This window comes from Penaeus chinensis, chromosome 38 (genome assembly GCF_019202785.1).
Source record: "Penaeus chinensis breed Huanghai No. 1 chromosome 38, ASM1920278v2, whole genome shotgun sequence".
In the NCBI taxonomy this organism is placed as follows: domain Eukaryota; kingdom Metazoa; phylum Arthropoda; class Malacostraca; order Decapoda; family Penaeidae; genus Penaeus; species Penaeus chinensis.
In genome coordinates, this window is record NC_061856.1 from 21,877,039 (window position 1) to 21,890,043 (window position 13,005).

The window sequence follows — 13,005 nt, forward strand, 5'->3', positions numbered from 1 at the left end:
TTCAATATATGTGTAACCCTAGGAAGAAACAAGATCTATGTTCACAGTATCTTTGCTACAGGCATCTTTCGCCAATATGTCTACGTGGTCGTGCTTGAGCATGCTAACATGAGATGGAATCCATCCATTGAATGTTGAAATTGGGCTCTATTACATAAGTTACGTTACGCTTTACAAAACTCATAATTTCCTCATCGCCACCTGCTTTGAAAGAATTTAGTATCCGAAGAGCGCTACAGAAAACTACTCCAGAGCCCCGAGACATTAAGAATTCCGTTGCAAGGAGTATACCTGCCAACTCCGTTTGTGTAGTGCTGACCCAATTTTGCACTCTCATATTAACTTGATGTTGTAGTAAGCCGGTTTTGTATGCAGCACAAGCACAACCAACTGTACAGATCCGTCAACGTAACACTCGTATACATCATCGCCCATAGATTATGTCTTGCTAACGCAATTTGTTTTAACACGCAATTATGTATACTTTTATGTTGTAGACATGTAAGGTTCACGATCAATTTTGATATTTTTCCATGGTGGAATGGATCAACCCTTTGGTATTTTACTAATTTGGACACTGAGCTTTGTAATGTTCATGGAGATTTTGTGTATCGGAGGGCGCGCGTGTGTGATAAGTCATGTCTGCTTGCATGATTTTTTTATGTTGCAGTTGTTTTTGGAAATCTGAAAGATACAAGGGTTCCCCCAGAGCTCTGACCCCAAATATGGTGGAAATAAATATTATTATATCAGAAATGGATGGTAGGTTTAGTTCTGACCTCATGTTCACTTCCTTGCGGTTCTCGGGGCGCCGAGGATAATCCTCATAGCTTCATTTTGCACTCCCTCCAAGCTATTTATTTCTGATTCCTTATACTGCAACGAGTGCAGTGCATGGTAGTCTAAAAGTGACCTTATAAAAGCCAAGTAAAACAATCTAGCGAGCTTAACATTGGTGTCATGTTCTCTTCCGACAAGAACTTTCAACGATTTCAATCTCTCCCAGAGCCTCTTCTTCAGGGAAAGGATCAGGTCTACATACTTACGTTCACCCCGAGATATTTATACTTATGACACATGTCACGCTCCTGGTCACCTATGCGTAAAGTGGGTAGGGGTATGGTACATGGGTTGAGAGCCATTGTTTTCTCAGGGGAGATGACTATCCACACTCATGAGCCCTTACTGGGAGATTGTCGATAATTATTTGCATCCTCACTTGTGATGATGCTCTGGCACATCCCCAAGTGGAATATCTGCCACCAGCTCGTGCACGAGAACATTGAACAGGATAGGGCCGAAAACTCCTCCCTGTGGTGTCCAAAGATCAAAAGATTTTGATGTGGAACTTCTCACTCCCCTGAACAAGACACTTGCAGATCTGTTCGAAAGATACATTCTAATCCAGCTCAATAATTTACCTCGGATGCCAAAGCTTACTAATTGTTCTAGGATAGTTTCTCTGTTTGCAATGTCAAAAGCTGACTTAAGGTCAAGAAAAACAGTGTGCTTTCCTGGATTTGAGCTTGAGTCTGAGATAATTTACCTTGTAACCTGTACCTGAGCCTGTTCAAAATTATCCTTTCTAGAACTTTGCATACTCATGAGGTTATTGAAATTGGACGGTATTTATCAGTCAATATTTATCAATACCTTGTGACAAACTTAACTTGTACAGGTGTAAAAGGGGATTACCAGATACCTGAGGTATAAGGCGGAGGACACTATAGGTAATTCCATCCTCACTTGGGGCGACGCTTTTCCTTCGATCAGTGCATTGTTCAGTTCCAACTCAGCAATCTCAGCAAAGCCTGAAAGGTCGGTATCAGAACGCTCCAGCCCATTGACTAAGGAGCATATCTGTGCAAGGGGGCTATGGAAATGTGGGGTGTTAGTTGGTTTGCCTGAGAGTCGATTTTTTTTTCCAGACCTCAGGCATTGAGGTGTTATTGTTAATGCTTTGTAGAATCTGTTCATATCTGAAATTAGTGTTTTTTATTTCCCGTAGATTTTTGTTAGCCTGAAGAAACTGAATAAGGTTGTCACGGGTATTGTCGTGCTTGTAGATATCAAAAAGCTCTTGAAATCGCTTTATAGTGTAGGGTCACCGACCCACTTAGGTTGTTTGGAGCATTGTGAGTTGCTTTTCTTGAAGGTTTTCTTTGGACAGGCCCAGGTGTTGTAGTAATCAGTGACCATTTTCTTCATGTCCATGGAGAATTTATGAACACTCGTTATATGTAATCGTTATACCAGTCATAAATACGTGATTTAAAGTGGTGCTCAAGGTAAGGAGGATTAGAAATTTTAAGCTTATTTGTTTTTGGATTGACTATTATCAACCCATCATTATTGCAAAGTGGGCACTGATTAGCTCTGTTTCAAGCATATTTCTGATATTTCCATACAGAGGATCCCTTCCAATTACATAATCTATCCTGCTGCCCACCACGTTTCCCTGTCTGTATCAAATACGGTCATAGATCTATTGCTAAACAATTTCGGAACTCTTCGCCAATTTCATTGCATTGATTGTCTCCACATATATAATTTCTAGCATTAAAATATCCCATGCATATTGTGCCATGATTCTGAAAGTTGGGCAATGAATCAGTTTGAAACTTTCTACACCTTGCATATACATTGTACAGAGAGATAAACAGAGGCTGTTCGAATATGTAAACGCTGATATTGCACATTATTGTCATCAGACTTCTGCACCAGCTTATGCAGTATGGTGTCACTGACATAAGTCAATAGGCCTGTCATTCCTGTGTTCGTATAGGAGTGGTATGCTCTAATTCTAGGGGCGGTTTTTATTTTAGTGATTGACGTGAAAGGCTCTTGTAAACAGATAACGTCAACATAATTGCTATGAATATAGTAAAGCAAGTCATTAATTTTACGGTTGACACCACGTATATTCCATGAAAGAAAAGTACTTGTTTTCTTGTCCCCCATCACTCCCTATGATTAGCTGATTGGTCAAATTTGTGCTTGGTGAAGGCCTTTAGTCTGTATATTTCTTGTACAGCATTACATCTGTGTTGCATCTTGTTTATTTACACCGATTCTGCGCGCTTTCCTCATATTGATATTAGACGTATAATCCGTACCTGATATTTTCTGAGTGATGTCCCACAATTCTTCCGTTTCCTGCATATCTTCGTCGGAGTAATTTTCACTGTCACTGTCACCGTTTTCAGATGATTCCTTGATGGTTTCTTGCGTAATAACAACATCAAGGGCCTCATTCGTATTTTCAACATTATTAACATCATTAGACAGCATCTTTTCCCTGTTTACTACCCGATCACTTATTTCCATAACCATTTTTCTCAATTCAGCAAGCTCTTGCCTGATGTTTCTTATTTCCTCAAACCAATTCTTTGTTTATTTCACCATGGGGGGGGGGGGGGGGGGGCGTGTCGGTTGTGGGAAGCAGTTACTGTACCTGGCCGTCACACCTTGCGATCCGCACTTACCGCACCTCTTCACGATGTTGACGGTGCCTTCGTTGTCGTCCTTATCATTGTTTCTTGCAGGGCAGTCCTTTGCCTGACGAGCTTCTGTACAGACAGCACAGGCTTTTTCTTCCCTGCAATATTTAGCTACGTGGCCGTAACCCTGGCACTTGTAGCAGGCCAAAACCTCTGAGCTCCGTGGTCGAATGGAGCTCGGCTGTATGTATCTTCCAAAGACTTTGTACTCTTTAGGTGGCGGCTGATCTATGTTCCATACAATGATGATCCTATTTAAAGGCTGTCCGTCCTCTTAAATCCTCCAAGATTTAAAAACACCCGGAAGATACAGTGCATCCTCTATGGCGGCCTTCTTTGGAAACATGGTAACCAGGTATTCCCCGTATATTTTGCTTTAGAGCTATTAGTCATCTTTGCTCTGGAGAGAAATCCCCGCGAGAGTGCCATTAGCCATCAGGGCCACGTAGTTTTGTTGTTCCCGTCGTACATAGACGTAGCGCGACGATGTCCATTTCCCCTGCACCATGTCTAGTGGGGCGGTAGCTGGTTGACCTCCCTCATTCAGTACACATGTCCTCCGGAAAGGCCAGTCTATGTACCTGTCCCGGGGGGCGATGGGTACGCGTTGTTTTTGTTTTTTTTCCCCGGTTGCTTTCTCGGTCATGTTGCTGATGAACAACGATGTGGTCTTCACTGTCTCCCTCCTTAACTGAACGAGTTGGAATCCTTCGTCGCCCACATCGGGGTCGACAGGCGAATCCACACCTCAATTCTTCCCCTAGGGAGGTAGTTGGCAATGCGGGGGCACCGATCATGTCCCCCTCCACCTCCATGATGGGACAGTGAGGTGGTTGTCCGCCTCTACGGTGATTAATTCCCTGCGGTCGGGCGTGGGGAGGGTGCGAGCGCCAGGTCAAGTGCTGTCACACACATACTCACCAGGGTCGTCCGTACAGCACCCTGTTACTTTGGCACCACACTCAGTATTCATAACTTTTACTATACACTGCTTTTCTAGCTGCCCTGACCATAGCATCCAACACAATTTGTTGACTATACACCCGCACACACAACACACACACTTTGGGTATAAAGACAACCCAGGTGAGGGGTTTATCCTTGTAAAATCGTCCAGAACACAGGAGGAATCCTGTTGACCTCCTGTTTTGGTGTTACTAGGCTTAGAACCGATGATAATGAGAATACAAATTATGATGGTGATAATGATGATAATGATATAATGATGACAACAATAATGATGTTAATAACAATGATGGTAATAATCACGATAATAATAAGGATGAAAATGATAATAATAATGATAATAAAGATGATAATATCTATGCAAATAAGGATGATAAAAAAAAGGACGATAATGATAATGGTAATGATGACAATACCGATAATGACAACAACAATAATAATCAAAGCAACAGTAACACTACAGTAAAAAAATAAAATATATTATAATGATAATACTAATCGTATAATATAAAGATAATATTGATATGATATGATATATGATATAGAGATAATGATAAGGATAAGATGGTAATAATAATGATAATAATGATGAAAATAATTGTAGTAGTAGTAATAAAAATTAATGATAATTTAGATAATAGCGATGATATCATTAATAATGAAAATGAGAATGGTGATGATAATAAAACTAATAATGATGTTGATAATGAAGATGATAATGTTAGAAATGATAGTGATAGGGATAATTACATTAACTTAATTTTTATGTTTTTATGATCAATATCATTCTCCTCATCATTATCATTAAGATTATCATAACCGTTATTAATATTACTTTTTTTTTATATGATTATGATCACTATTTAAGAATCGATAGGTGTTCTTGGACTAGTTGCCCGAAGATAGATTCATGAAATGTTTTAATTTAGAATATCACCTATAATGATAATTCTCCCTATCTCGTGTTATAGATCAACGTTTGAATTCACAAAACATTTATTCAATGTATTTACCAGCAGTTAGTCTTAGAACCATGTAGTTATACCATGGATACTCCTGCTAACACTGCTATCACTCCTATTATTACTACAGTTATTAGTAGTATTTTTTTGTTTTAGTCGCCTGTCATGTCTTCTCACTCTGGAGAAAGCCTAGCCGCGCTCGGCTCTATTTTCTCAGTTATAAAAGAAACCAAATGTGAGATAGCATAACATTTTAAGGAATGATGCTAACTTGATATTGTGAGATCCAAAATATAGTAACCAATGAAAACCAATTAGATCTGAAAAAAAATAATAACTTTCTGAGAGGAACAGGTAGGATTGATTTCCTACTTCTTACATCTGGCACAAGTGCTAGATGTACGAAGTAGGAAATCATTCATGAATAATAAAAAAAAAAAAAAAAAGGAAATTCAATTTCTGTACGGAATAGATAAAACAACCAGTTGCCGAATAATTATAGCACGGGATGGTACAATTGACAAAACTGCCATTTTAGATTATAATAACCTTGTTGATTATGTCTGCGAAGTCGCTTGATCACTTTATAAACCTTCATAATCAACTCTGATGTACTTGAGGTACCCACACAAGATGAAATGATGCAATGACGTCACACACATATTATATATATATATATATATATATATATATATATATATATATATATATATATATATGTATATATACACGTATATATATGTATATATATATATATACGTATATATATGTATATATATAGATATATGCAAGTATATATGAACACACACACACACACACACACACACACACACACACACACACACACACACACACACACACATATATATACACGACTGTGCGTATACACATAGACACATATACGTGGAAACTTACAAACATATACATGAGTGCTTGTTTGTGTATACGTCTATGAAGAAATCACGATATAAACAGTGCATGTAAATAAATAAATTACTATACACGTACACACATACACACACACACATATGTGCTTGTGTGTGTTTGTACGTGTATTGGTGAATTATATGTTTAAGTATTTAAAAGAGAAGGTAAAGAGAAAATAAATACTTCACTAACTTTATCAACGCTTGTTAAGAAGTATAAGATTTAGAGACGAGTTGCAGCGTTATCATCAAATGACCTTCGGCCGCTAAGGGCTGTATAAAAGCGAGTGCAGTGCGAGGACAGGCACCGTCAACATGAAGGTCCTGCTCTTGTTTGCTCTCGTCGCAGCCGCTGCCGCTTGGCCGGGCTTTGGCTTCCAGGCGGATGATGGAGGTAAGCCTTTTCTGCAGACTTACGTTTAAGTATATAGCTCTGCATGTATATCTGGATGTTTTGTGCGCGCGCGCGCTCGCGCGTGTATGTGTATATATATGTATGTATATATACAAATATGTAAAGTTATACATATACATATATACACATGTACATATATGTATATATATATATTCATATGTAAATATTTACACACGCACACACACACACATACATAATATATATATTATGAGGTGTGCGTATACATATACACATGCAGAATGGATCAATAATCCATTTTGGTTTTCGTTTGTACTGTGGTAATGTTTACATATTCATATTTGGCCACACATATATGTATATATATTCATCTCTCTTTATATCTATCTACATATATATACATTGATATATATACACACAAACATATATATAAATGCACATACACACTTATACATATATATAGGTGTGTTTGTGTTTTCATGAAATTAAACATAATATATGGAGACCCATTTTTGTTTTACTGCCTCATAGAGACAATTCTGACTTAGAATTCACATTACGTCTTATATTATCATAGTTGTTTCATTTCACCTTTATACTTAGACACATTTCTGCGTAGTATACCAATTTTTCTTTTTATTTCTCAATTTACTTAAATAATAATAATAATCACACTCTTCTAGGTGTGTCTGATGCCCAAAAGCAGCATGACGTCAACTTCCTGCTTCATAAGATCTACGGGGATATCCGTGATTCCGATCTGAAATCTAAAGGTGAATCCTTTGACCCGGAGGCCGATTTATCCCACTACAGTGATGATGGTGCAGCTGTACAGACACTCATGAGAGACTATAAGGATCATAGGCTTCTCGAGCAGAAACATTGGTTCTCTCTCTTCAACCCAAGACAGCGTCATGAAGCACTTATGCTCTTCGATGTTCTCATTCACTGCAAGGACTGGGATACATTTGTCAGCAATGCTGCCTTCTTCCGCCAGCGTATGAATGAGGGAGAGTTTGTCTATGCCTTGTATGCTGCGGTCATCCACTCATCTCTGGCTGAACATGTCGTACTTCCTCCACTCTATGAAGTCACACCTCATCTCTTCACCAACAGTGAAGTCATTGAAGCAGCTTATCGTGCCAAGCAGACACAGACCCCTGGAAAATTCCAGTCTTCCTTTACTGGAACAAAGAAGAACCCTGAACAAAGAGTAGCCTATTTCGGAGAGGACATTGGAATGAACACTCACCACGTTACATGGCATATGGAATTCCCATTCTGGTGGCAAGATGAATACAGCCATCATCTGGATCGCAAAGGAGAGAACTTCTTCTGGGTACATCATCAGCTTACTGTTCGCTTCGATGCCGAACGACTTTCCAATTACTTGGATCCCGTTAGTGAACTCCACTGGGGTAAGCCCATTGTACAAGGTTTTGCTCCCCACACTACTTACAAGTATGGCGGTCAGTTCCCCTCTCGTCCAGATAATGTAGAATTCGAGGATGTGGACGGTGTTGCCAGAATTCGCGACTTACTTATTGTTGAGAGCAGAATTCGTGATGCTATTGCCCATGGTTACATTGTTGACAGGCAAGGCAATCACATTGACATCATGAATGAGCGTGGTATTGACGTGCTTGGAGACGTTATAGAATCATCTATGTACAGCCCTAATGTCCAGTACTACGGGGCATTGCATAACACTGCCCATATTGTTCTCGGTCGACAGGCTGATCCTCATGGAAAATATGCTTTACCTCCCGGTGTCCTAGAACACTTCGAAACTGCCACACGTGATCCCAGCTTTTTCAGGTTACATAAGTACATGGATAACATCTTCAAGGAACATAAGGACAGCCTCCCACCTTACACTGAAGAAGAACTAAAATTCAGCGCGGTAACTGTAAACAAGGTGTCCATTGATGGCCAACTAGAGACCTTCTTTGAAGACTTCGAATACAGTCTTATCAACGCCGTTGATGACACTGAAGAAGTTGCAGATGTAGCAATCTCTACGTATATGCCTCGCCTGAATCACAAAGACTTTGCCTTTAACATTGACATCGATAACAACGGTGGCGAAGCCTTAGCAACCATCCGTATTTTCGCCTGGCCTCACCGTGACAACAATGGAATTGAATACACTTTCGATGAGGGTCGCTGGAATGCTATTGAGTTAGATAAATTCTGGGTCAAATGTAAGTATTTTTCTAGGCTTTGTAAGTTGCCTCATCGATGCTTATATATCAGTGAAATATAATTCAAAATGTATTTCACTTCATCTATAATGGTTGCTAATACAGTAATTCAAAAATCAAATGTTTATGCATTTATTTCAGGAGACTTGAATGTATAGTCGACTATGGTTTTCTCATATGTCATACCGTTATTCTTGCAGTGAACCCTGGCACCAACCACATCGTTCGTAAGTCATCAGAATCATCAGTAACAGTCCCTGATGTACCAAGTTTCGAAACTCTCTTCGAGAAGACCAAAGAAGCCTTGGGAGGTGCAGACTCTGGACTTGAGGAATTCGAGAGTGCAACTGGCATCCCTAACCGATTCCTTCTCCCCAAGGGTAATGAACAGGGTCTGGAATTCGACCTTGTTGTAGCCGTGACTGATGGCGCAGCCGACGCAGCAGTGGATGGCCTCCATGAAAATAATGGATTCAATCACTACGGTGCCAATGGCAAGTACCCTGACAATCGCCCACATGGCTACCCTCTGGATCGCAAGGTTCCTGATGAACGCGTATTCGAAGATCTTCCCAACTTTGGTCACATCAAGGTTAAGGTCTTCAATCACGGGGAACACATTCACCACAATTAAGAAGCACTACTGTTAATGACAGTGATTTTTTAAAAAGTGGAGTAGGGCCTGAATTGAAGTTTCAACCATCACCAACATATTCAGTGCCAAATAAAAAAAATATATATCAGAAAAAAGTGTATTTATGCATTACCTTTTGCCAAAAAAAAAAAAAAAAAAAAAAAAAATACACAAATAAAATTGTTGCAATGAAAATGTTCGCATTATCTTTGTTATATAATATATAGTCAATTAAGCACTGTTTACATGAATATCTACCGCTATTACAGCTATGAGAAGTTATGAATAGTGCCTTCCCCCTGGTCCACGCACTTGTTGCCGGTTTTATATATGTATATATATATACTCATATATATGTATATGTATGTAAAAATATATGAATATGTATATAGCCTGTTATATATATTCATATATATATATATATATGTATATACATATATATTTATAAACATATATATCATTATATATATATGAATATATATATAGCTTGTTATATATATATATATATATATATATATATATATATATATATCCTGTAATATATATATATATATATGTATATATATGTATATACATGTAAATATATATAAATAAATATATATGTATCCTGTTATATATATATATACATATATATATGATTGAATATATAAATAGCTTGTTATAAGTTTATATATATTTATATATATCTATATCCTATATATATATGTATATATATAAAAAAAAAATATATATATGTGTATATATATTTACACACATATATACATATATATATATATATATATATATATATATATATATATATATATATACATATATAGCCTCTTATATGAATATATATATATAAGTATATATATATATATATATATATATGTGTGTGTGTGTGCATATATATTTACATACATAGATACATATGTATACATATATAGCATCTTATAGAAATATATATATATATATATATGTATGTATATATACACACACATATATATATAGCCTCTTATATATAAGTATTCATGCACATATATACAGAGAAGTAAACAAACACACACACACATATGTGTTTGTTTATATATATATATATATATATATATGTATGTATGTATGTATAATATATATACTATAATATATAATACATGTAAATATATACATATATATACTATATATAATATATAAAACATGGAAATATGTGCTTGTATATATACCATAAATAATATATAATACATGTAAATATATACATATATATATACTATATATAATATATAATACTTGTAAAAATATACATATATATACTATATATAATACATAATACTTGTAAAAATATACATATATATATATACTATATATAATATATGATATATGTAAATATATACATATATATACTATATATAATATATAATACATATAAATATATAAATATATATACTATATATAATATATAATATATGTAAATATATACTATATATGATATATAATTACATACATATATATACTATATATAAATATAATACATGTAAATATATACATATATATACTATAGATAATATGTATTATATGTAAATATATACGTATATGTGTATGTGTGTGTCTGGAATTCGACCATGTTGTAGTCGTGACTGATGGCGCAGCCGACGCAGCAGTGGATGGCCTCCATGAAAATAATGGATTCAATCACGACAGTGCCAATGGCAAGTACCCAGACAATCGCCCACATGGCTACCATCTGGAAAGCAAGGTTCCCGATGAACGTGTATTCGAAAATTTTTGGTTACATCAAGGTTAAGGTCTTCAATCACAGAAAACACTTTCGCAATAATTAAGAAGCACTACTGTTAATGACAGTGATTAAAAAATGTGTGTGTGCGGGGTGGAGGGGGCTTTATTGAGGTTACAACCATTTTATAATACTGAGAAAATTATGAATTATAACTTTTTCTTTTTTGTCATAAGAAAATGTATCTTTGCACTACCTTTTGCAAGAATATATAAATAAAATTGTACAGAAACACACAAATACTCAAACACTCACACACACAGACATATATATATATATATATATATATATATATGCACACACACACCCACACACACATATACATAAGCACACACATTTATGTGTATGTGTGTGTGTGTGTGCGTGTTTGTGTACATGTGTTGACTTAAATTTCTGCCACTCCGGTTATGAAATAAAAGGAGCAGTAAGAAAGAATGTGCAATTATAGTTTGTTCACTTAGGTCATATAGCTTGGTGAACAATACGCTTGGTTGTGATTGCTGAATGGGAATCGGTAGAAGTCGTGCTTAGAGTGGGAATAATAGTAATAATAATATTAATAATGAGAACAGTTATAATAATGATAACTGTCAGGTACACAACCACAGCCTTAAGCATAGACGACATGCTTGTGATTGGTTGTGTGAAAAGTGACAAGGTGCTTTGAAGGAAGTAGCTGTGGATAGCTGAACTGATGGTGTTTGAAAAAGGTCATAGACGGTAGCAGTAGTTGTATATTTCCTGCCATCGATAAACTGCTTATTACGTATCAGTTTCATTGTTTGGTTATTTTATTCATTCATTAATATAATGTAGACTTAGCGCATCACGGAATTCCTAAAAATGTGAAACATAATTTGGTTAATGATGGCAATATATCAATGTTGAATAACTTTTAAAAGTTGTGATATCCTTCCGTAAATGTGGTGCGCTTATAGCCAGAGACAGTGGCTGGACTTTGCAGAACATGTACTCGATATCATTGAACGTGTGCAACAGAATCTTACTCAGATGTAACTTCAGAAAGCAGAAAATAGTAAATAAGAAAAGTGAAGTGAACACGGTGACATGACCGTGAAGTGCATGAACGAAGGGAATTCTGGAACTGATTTTATTTTTTTTCATTTATTTTCGATGCATTTTATATCTAACTCTAGCAAATCTCTAAAATAATTGGTTAAAGGTTTATAGTTTTTCACTGAACCCCAATCTCCTCAACCATAATATCTATTTACATTCCTGTGTATACAGAGAATGGGTCAGAATCCTGGGATATCTCTGCAAAAATAATGATAATGATAATAAAAATGATGATGATGATGATATTAATGATGATGGTGATAATGATGCTAATAATAATGATGGTAATAATAATGATGACAATAATAATGATGCTAATAACAATGATGGTGATAACATGATAATAATGATGATGATGATGATAATGAAGATGATAATATCTATAATAATAATGGTATTAAAAAGGACGATGATAATAAGGACGACAATAATAATGATAATAATGATAATAACAATAATAACAATAATGATAATAAAAGCAGCAGTAATACTACAGTAATAGTGATAATATAATGTAATGATAATAGTATTACTATAATAAAAAAATAATATTGACATGATATATTATATGATATAAAGATAATGGTAAGGA

At 35.8% G+C, this 13,005-nt stretch overlaps 2 protein-coding genes across 2 annotated transcripts in view; both read left to right on the top strand.

Annotated features, from left to right (window-relative positions):
* LOC125046035 (hemocyanin subunit-like) overlaps positions 1 to 9,681 on the top strand; it is a 16,510-nt gene extending 6,829 nt beyond the window's left edge. The window contains exon 4 of the mRNA XM_047643633.1: positions 9,592 to 9,681. The gene's annotated coding sequence lies outside the window, so the exon portion shown is untranslated. The remainder of the gene's footprint in view (positions 1 to 9,591) is intronic.
* Positions 6,664 to 9,681, top strand: LOC125046036 (hemocyanin subunit-like). Its single transcript, XM_047643635.1, has 3 exons — positions 6,664 to 6,748; positions 7,411 to 8,931; positions 9,132 to 9,681. The coding sequence occupies exons 1-3, from the start codon at positions 6,670 to 6,672 to the stop codon at positions 9,563 to 9,565; spliced, it is 2,034 nt and encodes a 677-aa protein (XP_047499591.1). The 5' UTR covers positions 6,664 to 6,669; the 3' UTR covers positions 9,566 to 9,681.
* Positions 9,682 to 13,005: the final 3,324 nt, after the last annotated feature.